At 47.2% G+C, this 13,688-nt stretch overlaps 1 protein-coding gene across 2 annotated transcripts in view; it reads left to right on the top strand.

Moving 5' to 3' along the window:
• Positions 1 to 13,688, top strand: part of LOC141257388 (calpain-8-like) — a 260,656-nt gene that overhangs the window by 41,304 nt on the left and 205,664 nt on the right. For both annotated transcript variants that reach the window (XM_073671884.1, XM_073671883.1), the window contains exon 3: positions 3,645 to 3,763. In XM_073671884.1, the coding sequence (XP_073527985.1) occupies positions 3,645 to 3,763 (119 nt within the window). The remainder of the gene's footprint in view (positions 1 to 3,644; positions 3,764 to 13,688) is intronic.

The raw sequence follows: 13,688 nt of genomic DNA, 5'->3' as shown, positions 1-13,688 counted from the left end.
TGGAGCTTGGTGTAGATGGACTAATAGAACAAGTCCCACGCACTGCTACAAGCCCAAATATTTTTTCAGAGCTAGATGCAGATAAAAATTATTTTTAATTTGCAACCTGGTGGAGCTTAGTATATATAGATGGACTAATAGATTGATGCTATGCCCAAAAGGTTTTAGTTGCCTAGATGCAGTGAAAAAATTTGTATTCTATACACAGGTGGTGTAGCTTGCAACACAGATAGGCTACTCCACTGACTAACACACACTGCAAGAGGCCAAAAAGGATTTTCTCAGCTAGATTTAGCCAAATGCTGTGAAAAAAACTTGCACAGCACTGGCACAGACCAGCCTGGCAAAAAGTGATAGGAACTGATGTAACCTAGCCCTCAAAAGGACTGAAATTACAAGGAGACCCTACTCTCAACCTATCTATTTAACAGCACAGACCTGCCTGCTAAAAGTAGTAGGAAATGATGTAACCTAGTCCTGAAAAGGACTGAAATCACAACTGTTCCCTACTCCCAAGCTATCGGTAGATTTAAGAGAAAATTGGCTTCAAATTAACACAAAGTATAGCGCACACAGCAACAGCGGTGCCGTCTAACACGCAGCTGCAGCAGTGAGAAAATGGTGGCGACGGGGAAAATGGCTGGGTCCTATAGGGCAAGGACATGTGACATACACAGCCAATGACACATGCCCTTGCTTGTGTGAAAATAATCAGTTTGCTCCGTGTGTGCGCTGCTGATAGGCTGACAGATTGCACCTCCCCACTGTAAATGCGGGAAAGAGAGAAAAAATGGAGATCTTCTTCATTACTTATGCAGAGATCCATCCCCTGCCCCTCCCCCCGCCCCGCTGTACACTCAAACTGCGTAATAACATTAATTTTCAGCATTTCTGTGAAAAAATCCAGTTATGATTTTGGTGCACGAACAGTTATCGAACATAACCTCGAACAGCCGAATTTTTTGGAAATCGTTCGCGTTCGCCGAACGGCTCGAACACCGCCCAAAACTGCTCGAATTTGAAATTGGCGAACACTTCGACTCGAACACCGCTCATCTCTAGTTAGGAGATAGTGGGTGACCTGCGTTGCTGGTGTGTATTCGATCAAAGAGTCAGAATCAAGCAATTAGTAGTGAGTTTCTGGGGGTTTCATAGTACTCCAACTTTTTCTTCAGGAGAACCACAGAGTTCGGATTCTAATTCTGACTCCTTGATCAGAGACACACCAAAAGTGAAGGTCACCCGCTATCTCCTAACTACCCACATTCACACAGATGAGGCAGTTTTTATTTTTCTAGAGACCTGCAATAGAGTTGGCCCTTGAAAAATATGCACAATGATAAAAGTATAATAGTGAAGGATTCCCACCCCTGGAACCAGCATCGATCACAAGGGTAATAGAAATATTTTAAAAGTGTATTAAACAGAGTATGTAGCCCAGCTATCACTGTAAATCTAATAATAGAAAGTGAATTAAATGGTAATGCACATGCGTGGTCATTGCTTCATTAAAACAGTGGACAGGATATGATCATTCTTGTGATCGCTGGAGATATACCATTGCAATATTTACTTTTCTGTCACTTAATAAATGTTTTTCATGAGCCAGTGCCATGTGAATGAAACATGCAAATTACTTCTTTAGAGTAAAAGAGGACTAGAACTCTAGTGCCACCTATTTAAAGTAGAAATCCTAAAAGTCAATATCGACCCTTTAATAAGCTTTGCCACATGACTTAGGATAAAAGCCAAAACCAGAATCTCACTTTGCAGACAGTGTGTTTCAGGGAGCTGCCTGTCATCAATGCAAAGTGTGCGATCTGGTTTGGCTGGTTGAGAGGCGTCTGACCAGGAGCCAAGGGTTAACGTTCAGGGGTGGATTAAGAGTAGCAAGGGCCTTGGGCAGTTTAAAAGGCGTGCCCCCCCCGCCCACACACACACACACACCTGATGTATCACATGTCACATGATCCCCTGTGATAGATCATGTGATAGTTCACGTGAAATAAATTTGGCACAATATTAATATATTAATTATAATATTTTTTTTTAGGCTGTGTGCCCACTATGCGTTTTTTAAGCGTTTCCACAGCGGCAATTCCGCTGCATAAATGCTTAAAAAACGCATGGTAGAAGGTCTGCCATGTTCCCCAATGATAATCCGCATGTGCTGTGCACATGCTGCAGAAATTTCCGCTGCGGGCTATCATTGCGGAAAAAAACGCAGCACTACCAATTAGTTTGCGGAAGCGTGGCATTTTCGCCACCATTGACTTGCATTGGAACGCATGGAATCCGCATCACTGGATCTGTACATGCGGATATCATGCGGATATCATGCGGTTCAATGTGCGGGTGGTACCCGGGTCTGGAGGACAGGAGACTCTCCTCCGGACCCGAGTACCGTAGACATGTAAAAAAAAAAGAATAAAATAAAAAATAAATATTATACTTACCTTCTGATGGCCTCCGGTTTCTTTATCCCATGCGTCCTTAATCCGGAGCATTTCTGCATCATGGGCACATAGCCTTACATTAATTGTATGGTTTAATATTGAGCACACGTAGCCATCTATACACAGCAGGAGGCCGCACGTAGCCATCAATACACAGCAGGAGGCCGCACGTAGCCATCTATAAACAGCGGGAGGCCGCACGTAGCCATCTATAAACAGCGGGAGGCCGCTCGTAGCCATCTATACACAGCAGGAGGCCACACATAGCCATCTATATACAGCGGGAGGCCGCATGTAGCCATCTATACACAGCAGGAGGCCGCACGTAGCCATCTATACACAGCGGGAGGCCGCACGTAGCCATCTATACACAGCGAGAGGCCGCACGTAGCCATCTATACACAGTGGGAGGCCACAAGTAGCCATCTATACACAGCGGGAGGCAGCATGGCGCCATCTCTACACAGCAGGAGGCCCCACGCAGTCACGCACACACACAAACATATACAGAAATATACATACACGCATAAACACATTTGAAACACAAAAATACATATAAACAGACATCACACAATGATATCTGCACTCACACTCACACTCACACACACTCACACTCACACACTCAATCACTCACACACACACACACTCACACACACACACACTCTCTCACACACACTCTCTCACACACACTCTCTCACACACACATTCTCACACACACTCATACACACACTCACTCACACACACACTCACGCAAACTCACCATCCCCCAGCTCCAGTCCTCCAGTTCCTCTCCGGTGCAGCAGTGCAGGGCGCGCACTGTGTGACGTCACACTAGCAGACACGGCCGCGCACAGGGCCGTGTCTCCTAGCAGTGACGCAGCCGGGCCAGCACACAGGGAAGTTAACAGATGCAGTGCTGGCCCAGCCGAAGAAGAAGTAGCGGCCGTGCGCCGCTGCTGGGGGAGCAGTCCGGGGACCCCCCGCCTCTGACTGCCGGTATGTTCCGGTGGCGCCGCACATATTATAATGAGGGCAATCTGGCCATGGACCCCCCCGGAGCCCCGGGCCCCCTGGAGCCCTGGGCGGTAGCCCAGATTGCCCTCATTATAATCCGCCTATGTTAACGTTTGTAAAGTAGAGTAAATGCATATGATATGCTCTATAACCATTGACTCTTTTTTTATACAGGTAATTGCTGGTTCCTTGGCTCCATCACATGCCTCACATCTAATATAGATTGCCTGTCACATATAGTTCCATTAGATCAATCATTTGACAAAGACTACGCGGGCATCTTCCATTTTAAGGTAAAAAATTAATGTTAGATAAACATTGAATTATTTTTTGCTGTATCTCATAAAGATTATCAAAGCCAGAAACTGGAGATATCATTGACATCGATACACACATGGGATTGCTGAATTGGGAAATTAATTTGGACTTTCTATCCCCTATGGACTAACTTAGGCCTATGGGCCATTCCCCTGAAGAATCTATGAATAGAGGAAATGCTTCAGGAGGTGCACAGGGATCATCATATGGTGCCAACAAAGGGTCAGCTGTGGACAGTCCTTATAAGGGCAGGAGTTCTGGGGTATAGGGTCAGACAATTGATGTATTTTTTTCTGTCTGAATCCACATCTCTGAAAAGCCTGACATGGTGGACCAGCATTTAATTCTCAGATGAGATCTTTCCATACTTTGAGCTTAATAAGATGAACTAGATGGTTTAATATCTTGCCCATTTACATATGGCTATAGAGTGTGAAATATAGGCACTTTAAATTCGGATGGATAAATGTGCAATATTCAGTCTCTTTCAAAAATTTGTGGTCTAGCATTTTTGTCTATCTTTTTATATATATGTAGATACATGATTGATAATACTATACCGCATGGAAACAAATCAAATATATGGGACCACTGTTTATATATCACCTGATCATTGATTCATAATGTTACATGCACGCCGCTAGGTTCAGATAGGGGTGAGACAGGTTACATGAATTCTTCGGAATCCTGGGGGAACCGTTACTCAGGGCGACCATAGACCATGTGCTGCAGCTTCTCTCAGGCACACAGGGGTATTGACCCTCAGTCACAGAATGTTAGGCGTCGGGCGTTTTCTGGATCCGAAATGGGTTCAAAATCATCAGTGGGCCCACTGAGACTCTTTCGCCCGGGGACCACAAAACCTGGAGCCGGCCCTGCCCAATAGCACCTCATCTAATCCACTGGGAATAATAAGAAAGGAGATAACCTCCCGGTGACCCTGAGGAAATGACATGGTGAGGGGAATCGACTGGTGGGTGATTTGCGTGTCCAGTAGTGAACCGTTGACTACCCTAATGTTCATTGGTTTTGGCAGTAACTCCATAGGAATGGCGTCCTTCTGGGCAAACGTAGATGACAAAAAATTGCCATCGGCGCCAGAATCCACCCACGCCTTGGCAGTAACCGTGGTTGTTCCGAAGAACAATGTCACCTTATACAATAATTTGGAGGAAGGAGCCCCGGAATCTAACACACCTCCTCCAATGTCAGATTCTATCAAAAAGAACCCTCGGGTAGACCTTTTGTCCCGGTCCATGGATACGGCTGAGGACGATGACGAGCACAGGCTCACCATTCCTTCGGGAAGTATGCGGATGGTGGCTCCAGTGTCCTTAAACCAGGTTCCTTCTGGGAGGACGTTCGTACCCCCTAATCTACAAAATGAGGTGCTCTCCTGGGCACATGCCCCTAAGATCGGAGCTCATTTTGTGGTCAAACGTAGCGCCAGGACGGTAAGGAATATGTTCTAGCATGTGTATCCTGTGCGAGGGATAAATCATTCGGTCAAAGTCCGGCTGGTCTTCTCCACCCGTTACCCGTGGCGGATTCCACAGATCAGACTCCACTTTTTCTGAATAATGGCCAACATCCACGCGTTCCGGTTCCTATGCCAGTTCCCTCTATGAAACCTGGGGTCAGAGATTTGGCTCTGGAGGCGCGGGAGATTTGGGACCATACCCAGGATGCTATATTGGCCTCCAAGAATCAGATGAGAGAGTCGGCTGACACTCTTCGTCGTCCAGCTCCCATATTCTATCCGGGCGACAGAGTGTGGCTCACGGCTCGCAATATTAAAGTATGCGGGGAACCTGCTAAGTTTTCCCCCCGCTTTATTGGTCCTTTCAAAATTTTGGCCCAAGTGAACCCAGTAATGTACCGTTTACAGTTACCACGACACATGAGGAGTCACGACACTTTTCATGTGTCGCTCCTTAAACCCATTCGCCTGACAAAACTCGCTGAACCCCAAACTGCTACAGACACCAGGGGTGATGATCTCGAGGTGCAGGCTATTATGGGGTCTAAGATTGTTCGTGGAAAAAAATGTTACCTAGAACACTGGAGGGGCCATGGATCTGAGGATCGTTCCTGGGAACCAGTGGACCACATTCATGCTCCCCTGCTCATTGAGGAATATAAGCGTCAAGTGGAGGTGGATGTTAGAAGGGGGAATAATGTTAGGCGTCGGGCGTTTTCTGGATCCGAAATGGGTTCAAAATCATCAGTGGATTCTGTGGTCTCCCATTCCAGTGCAGCTGGGGCAGATGCTGCTCAGCATTGTCATCGGTCCCAACGCCTAGCTGGTGCACGAGATGTACAAGTTGTCTCTCGGGTCTTTGTTCCTAGCAACATGAAAGATAGGTTGTGGAGGGAAACAGGGCTGCTACAGCCTAAGTCCAGGATTCACTGAGCAGGCCCGTGACATGGCGGACCGTGATTGGTGGTTTGTGAGTCAGCTGATCCAGTGACCTGGCACTGCCTGATTGGTCGCGGGTGACATCACCAATAATATGATGGTGGGCAGGGCTTAATCTTTAAATAGCACGCCCACAAACATACATTCTGTAAGTCTCTGACACCTGAGTATCAAACATGATGCCGATTGGCAGTCTTGGCAATCATCCATATAATAGGAAAAAGGGTGAGTAACCTGTTACATCGCTCTTTGTACAGTTATAGGCGTGTAACACTTTTGACAGAGAACTCTTCCACTCTTTCTTCTCATCAGCTGTTAAAGTGCGCAACATCAACAATAATGTTTGGTTAAAATGTTCCACTTGTCCATTACACTGTGGGTGATAGGGCATTGTGTGGGATCTCTGAATTCTGCAGTACTTTCCTACCTTGGCAGAGAGCTGGTTCTAAAATTCTCTTCCTTGGTCGTGGTGAAACCTCGAAGGGAACCCAAACCTCAAAGCAAAAGCATTGAAGATCTTCTCTGCCGCTGTTTGACTTGATTTATTGGTGGTGGCATATGCTTGAGCAAATCGAGTGAAATGGTCCATCACCACCAAGATGTATTCATAACCACTAGTGTTGAGCGAGCATGCTCGACACTGCTCGGTACTCGCCCGAGCATCTCACTACTCGGGATGTTCGGCGAGCACCGAGCATTTCCGGGTTACTTGGGCGGAAGCTCGGGTCTCCGCCCTGCACGTTTGGCGCTCTTTACAGAGCCAATGAACATGCAGGGATTGCCAGCCAGTCACTGTAATGCGCAGCCATGTTGTTTGTGGGCATTACAGTGATTGGCTGGCCGCACAGCCTCACCTCGAGTATTTAAAACCGGGCGCCGCCATCTTGGACACAGTCGCTGGGGATCAGACAGTGTAGGGTCAGTGCTGCTGAGTTAGGGAGAGATATATAGTGCAAAATAGGTAGTATAGGGTCTCTAAAGCCTGCCAAATCAAACAAACAGTCCTTCTCAGGACTAATATCCATCCCAGATATCAGGCAGGCAGGCTGTATAGGAGACGCAGTGGTTATACCAACAAACAGTGCATTACAGTCCTGTGTGCTCCTGCTGGTCAAATTGCTAGACTTATCCCCCGGTCTCAGGGGCCAGGAAAAAAACTTTTTTTTTCATCTAAATCCTGCATTTTTTTCCTCAGTCAGACTGTACAAATACGCGTCTTATTAACCTTTTGGTATTTTCACCCCCCCCAAAAAAAAAAATTGAGTGTGTCTGTGACTGTTCAGACACCAATATATCTGTTTAAAAAGTCTGGTGTAGGCTAGATAACTAGAACTGTGGTTTTGCAGTTCCACGGTTCAAATCTCTGTATTATCCTGCTTTTGGCATTTTTTCCGTATAAAAAAACAGTAATAGAGTCTCCCTGACTGTTCAGACACAAATATATCTGTTTAAAACATTCTGGGGTAGGCCACATAAATATAACTGTGGTTTTGCAGTTCCATGGTTCAAATCTCTGTATTATCCAGCTTTTGGCCATTTCTCCGTAAAAAAAACAGTAATACTGTCTACCTGACTGTTCAGACACAAATATCTGTTTAAAAGATTCTGGTGTAGGCCACATAACTATAACTGTGGTTTTGCAGTTCCATGGTTCAAATCTCTGTTTTATCCAGCTTTTGGCCTTTTTTTCCGTAAAAAAAAAGAGTAATAGTGTCTCCCTGACTGTTCAGACACAAATATATCTCTTTAAAAGATTCTGGTGTAGGCCAGAGAAATAGAACTGTGGTTTTTCTCTTCCACTGTTCTAATCTCCTTTTTATTACCCTTTTTCCATTGATAGTGCGAGTGTAAGCTATTTTACTTCATTTACAATGGGCAAGGTGCGTAGCAAGGGACGTGGAACTGGACGCTCTGATGATGGTGCATGTAGAGGACGGGGCCGTGGCCAAGGTGAAAGTGTGCCACAACCAACAGCCACATCTTCTCACTCCCACTTCTTGACCGAATTACTAGGGAAGCACACTACAACACCAGTATTGCGAACTGATCAGTGTGAACAGGTTATTAATTGGATAGCAGATAATACTTCCAGTTACCTGGGCACCACCACCTCCGGTCTGTCTTCCACACGGTCAAGTGTTAGTAGCCGTGAGTCTCAACCGCATACTCCTCCTCACCCTGATGTTCCTTCCTCCCACTATGCCGAGTGTCATCAGACAGCAACTGATCCCACACTTGGACACTCTGAAGAGCTGTTCACTGGTTTATTTCCATACTTGTGCCCCTCGCCTGCTCCGCTTGAAGTGATGGAAGAGGAGATCCCATGTAGCAATGGCCAAATATTTGAACAGCCACGGCCAGAGGAAGTCGACGCTGGCAATTTGTCACAAGAGGTGGACGATGATGAGACACAATTGCCACGAAGTGAGGAGGAGTATCGTGGTGCGCAAGTGGAAGAGGAGGTGGTGGTGGATGATCTAGTAACTGACCCAACGTGGCAGGAGGACACGCAGAGCGAGGCCAGCAGCACACAGGGGGAGGGAGGCAGAGTACCTCAACAGGCAGGAAGAAGCAGTGTGGTGGTCGTACACAGAAGGCGGGCAATAGTTCCCCATAACACTAACACGAGGGACGTTGCCAGTACAACCGGTAGGTCTTCCAGAGTCTGGAATTTTTTTAAAGACTCTGATGATAACCCCAAAAAGGCCATTTGTACCACCTGACATGCTAGCATCAGCAGGGGTGACAAAACTACCAGCCTGACCACCACCAGCATGATCAGGCACATGTCAGCAAAGCACCTGACTATGTGGGGCGAACCCCAGGGTCCACGACCAGTGTCAGCGGGTGTCACCACTGCTTCTTCCTCTGTTGTGCGTGTAAGAGAACCCCCTGTTGTGCGTGCAAGGCAATCCCCTGTCCATACTGCATGCAAAGATGCCCTCTCCTCTCAGTCTTCACTTGTTATGGCAGTTTCTCAAGAAACAGCATCAATGTCCATGTCCACGTCACAGCGCAGCGTTCAGTTGTCCATATCCCAGACCTTTGAACGAAAGCGCAAATGTGCAACCAACGCCCTACAGGCCACAGTCCTAAATTCGCACATTTCACAACTGCTTGCGTTGGAAATGCTGCCTTTTAGGCTGATGGAGAAGGAATCCTTCTGTAACCTTATGGCAGTGGCTGTCCCACGGTACTCGGTCCCCAGCCGACACTATTTTGCCCGGTGTGCCATCTCCACACTGCACAAGCACGTGTCCCAAAACATCTGCCATGCCCTCAACAACGCAGTTACTGGGAGAGTCCACCTGACAATGGACACGTGGACAAGTGCTTGTGTCCAGGGACGGTACATCTCCCTGACGGCACACTGGGTAAACATAGTGGAAGCCGGGACCCAGTCGCACCTTGGGACGGAACACATCCTCCCCACACCGAGGATTGCCGGCCCTATGTCAGTCACCGTTGCCCCCACAGTGTACAGCTCCTGCGCATCATCCTCCTCCTCCTCATGTTCATTCTCCAGCTCAGATATCACCACATCAGTTACAAGCTGGAAGCACTGCAGTAGTGCCTCAGCCAAGCGGCAAAAGACTGTGCTGAAACTCATAAGCTTAGGTGATAAACCTCACACTGCTTGTGAGTTGTGGACAGCTGTGAAAGAGCAGACAGATCTGGCTGAGGCCGCTGAACCTACATCCAGGCATGGTCATGTGTGACAATGGCCGTAACCTGGTGGCGGCTCTGAGGCGAGGCGAGATCACACACGTACCATGCCTGGCTCATGTGCTTAACCTCATGGTTCAGTGGTTTCTTAAATCGTACCCCGAGTTGCCAGATCTGCTCGTCAAAGTACGCCACCTGTCAGCTCATTTTCGCAAGTCGACTACAGCTTCCGCCTCCCTTGCTGTACTGCAGCAGCGTTTGCAGCTTCCGGCACACCAACTGGTGTGTGATGTCCCCACACGTTGAAACTCTACCCTCCACATGTTGCAAAGGATTTGTGAGCAGAAGAGAGCAGTTGTGGAGTACCAGCTGCAACAAGGCCGTCGATATTCAGGTCAGACTCCACACATAAGACCTCAGGAGTGGACCTGGATGTCTGACATATGTACCATCCTGACAAACTTTGAGGAGTGCACCAAGATGGTGAGTGGCGATGATGCCATCATTAGCGTCAGCATCCCACTTGTCTGTCTTTTGCAATGCTCTCTGCAGAGAATTAAAGAGGAGGCATTGCAACAAGAGTACGATGAGATGGATTAAGAACCTGTAATGGGCGATTACACACAGACCAGTCTCATCTCATCCCAACCTGCATTGGGGGACAATGAGGGAGAGGAGGAGGAGGAGGAAGAACAGGAGCTGGTACCTGTACAACTGTCATACCGTCGGTTCACCGTGGGTGGCCTGAGGACAGGGGGGGGGGGGGGAGGAGGAGGAGGAGGAGGAGAGCATGGTCAGTCGTCATCGTGGTGAGGACCCGGAAGTCTTGCCCGTTACCAGTCTGGCACGCATGGCTGACTTTATGTTACGCTGCCTTAACCGTGACCCTCGCGTTGCCAAAATGTTGGGTGACAGTCATTACTGGTTGGTGACACTTTTAGACCCCCGCTACAAGGAGAACTTTCAATCTCTTATTCCTGAGGTGGAGAGGTCTATAAAAATGGGGCAGTACCAGAAGGCCCTTGCTGCAGAACTGTTAAAAAAATTCCCATCTGAACACGCTAGCGGCAGAGGTCACAGTTTGTTGCCCAACCAAGGCGTACAGTCAAGAGAGATGCAACTCCAATCCAGCCGAAGCAGGGGAACACTGTCAACGTTCTGGGACAGTTTTCTGAGACCTGCCCAGTTTACAGGCCCTGAGGCGCGGGGTAATCTCACAAGGAGTGGAAAGTTTCAAAAGATGGTGAGGGAGTACCTTGCCGACCATACCAGCGTCCTCCGTGATTCCTCTGTGCCTTTTAATTATTGGGTATCCAAGCTGGACACTTGGAATGAACCCGCTCTGTACACCTTGGAGGTCCTGGCCTGCCCTGCCGCTAGCGTGTTATCGGAGCGTGTTTTTAGTGCCACTGGTGGAATTGTAACTGATAAGCGCACTCGCCTGTCAACTAACAATGCTGACAAGCTGACCCTTATCAAAATGAACAAGGGCTGGATTGGGCCAGATTTCTCATCACCACCAAATGACAGCACAGTAACATAAAATCAAATCCAGTGTGTTATTTCGGGAGGTTTATTCCCATGCACCGCTTCACACCCACATGGGTATACGCTTCCTCATTTCAGCTGTATTTTGCTCTTCTCCTTATTCTGAGATTCCACCATGGTCCTTGTTGCCAGCATTGCAAGTTCCTCCGTCCTAATTTTTGGCAGCTTTTGCTTGGAAGGCATAGGCAAAGACTGTGGGAGACCCACTCCCCAGTAATGGAAATAATGTTTTGAATATGTTGTACTGCATGGCTCTTGTTTGCCAGCATTGCAAGTTCCTCCGTCCTAATTTTCGGCAGCTTTTGCTTGTAAGACATAGGCAAAAACTATAGGAGACCCACTCCTCAATAATGGGAATAATGTTTTGAATATGCTGTACTGCATGGCTTTTGTAAGGGGCATTAAAATAGTCTTGTTAAGCTACTGCGACCTCCACGACTCTTCCAAGGGGCATTGATATTGTCTTGTTAAGCTACTGCGACCTCCACCACTCTTCCAAGGTTTATTGATATTGTCTTTTTATTCCACTGTGACCTCCATGTCTCTTCCAAGGGGCTTTAAAACCATCTTGTTAAGCTACTGCAACCTCCACCACTCTTCCAAGGGACATTAAAACCGTCTTGTTAAGCTACTGTGAGCTCCTCGTCTCTTCCAAGGGTCATTAAACCCATCTTATTAAACCACTCTGAACTCCACTTCTCTTCCAAGGGGCATTAAAACCGTCTTGTTAAACCATTATGAACTCCACGTCTCTTACAAGGGGCATTAAAAGTCTCTTTAAACCACTCTGACCTCCACATCTCTTCCAAGGGGCATTAAAACCGTCCTGTTAAACCACTCTGAACTCCACGTCTTTTCCAAGGGGCATTAAAATTGTCTTATTAAACGACTCTGAACTCCACATCTCTTCCAGGTGGCATTAAAACCGTCTTGTTAAGCTACTGTGACATGGACATCTGTTCCAAGGGGCATTAAAACCGTCTTTTTAAACCACTCTGACCTCCACGTCTCTTCCAAAGGGCATTAAAACAGTCTTGCTAAGCTACAGTGACCTCCACCAGTCTTCATAGGGGCATTGATATTGTCTTTTTATTCCACTGCGACTTCCACCACTCTTCCAAGGGGCATTAAAAGCGTCTAGTTAAGCTACTGCGACCTTCACCACTCTTGCAAGGGGCATTAAAACCGTCTTGTTAAGCTGCTGTGACCTACACCACTCTTCCAAGGGGCATTGATATTGTCTTTTTATTCCACTGTGACCTCCATGTCTCTTCCCAGGAGCTTTAAAACCATCTTGTTAAGCTACTGCGACCTCCACCCCTCTTCCAAGGGGCATTAAAACCATCTTGTTAAGCTACTGTGACCTCCACGTCTCTACCAAGGGGCATTAAAACTGTCTTGTTAAACCACTCTGAAATCCACATCTCTTCCAAGGGGCAATAAAACTGTCATGTTAAACCACTCTGACCTCCATGTCTCTTCCAAGGGGCATTAAAACCATCTTATTAAACTACTCTGAACTCCACGTCTCTTCCAAGGGGCATTAAAACTGTCTTGTTAAGCAACTGTGACCTCCACGTCTCTTCCAAGGGGCATTAAACCCGTCTTGTTAAACCACTCTCAACTCCACATCTCTTCCAAGGGGATTTAAAACCATCTTGTTAAGCTACTGCGACCTCGACCCCTCTTCCAAGGGGCATTAAAACATTCTTGTTAATCTACTGCGACCTCCACCACTCTTCCAAGGGGCATTGATATTGTCTCTTTATTCCACTGTGACCTCCACGTCTCTTCCAAGGGGCTTTAAAACCGTCTTGTTAAGCTACTGCGACCTCCACCACTCTTCCAAGGGGCATTAAAATCGTCTTGTTAAGCTACTGTGACCTCCAAGTCTCTTCCCAGGGGCATTAAAACCGTCTTGTTAAACCACTCTGAACTCCACGGCTCTTCCAAGGGGCATTAAATCCATCTTGTTAAACCAATATGACCTCCACGTCTGTTCCAAGGGGCATAAAAACCATCATGTTAAGCTACTGTGACCTCCACCACTCTTCCAAGGGGCATTAATATTGTCTTTTTATTAAACTGCGTCCTCCACCACTCTTCCAAGGGGCATTAAAACCATTTTTTTATTCCACTGTGACCTCCATGTCTCTTCCAAGGGGCATTAAAACCATCTTGTTAAGCTCCTGCGACCTCCACCACTCTTCAAAGGGGCATTGATATTGTTTTTCTATTCCACTGTGACCTCCATGTCTCTTCCAAGG

The sequence above is a fragment of the Phyllobates terribilis genome, unplaced genomic scaffold, assembly GCF_046119375.1.
Source record: "Phyllobates terribilis strain yellow unplaced genomic scaffold, ASM4611937v1 Scaffold_3__8_contigs__length_932513732, whole genome shotgun sequence".
Taxonomy (NCBI): domain Eukaryota; kingdom Metazoa; phylum Chordata; class Amphibia; order Anura; family Dendrobatidae; genus Phyllobates; species Phyllobates terribilis.
This window is presented reverse-complemented; position numbering and strand designations above follow the sequence as displayed.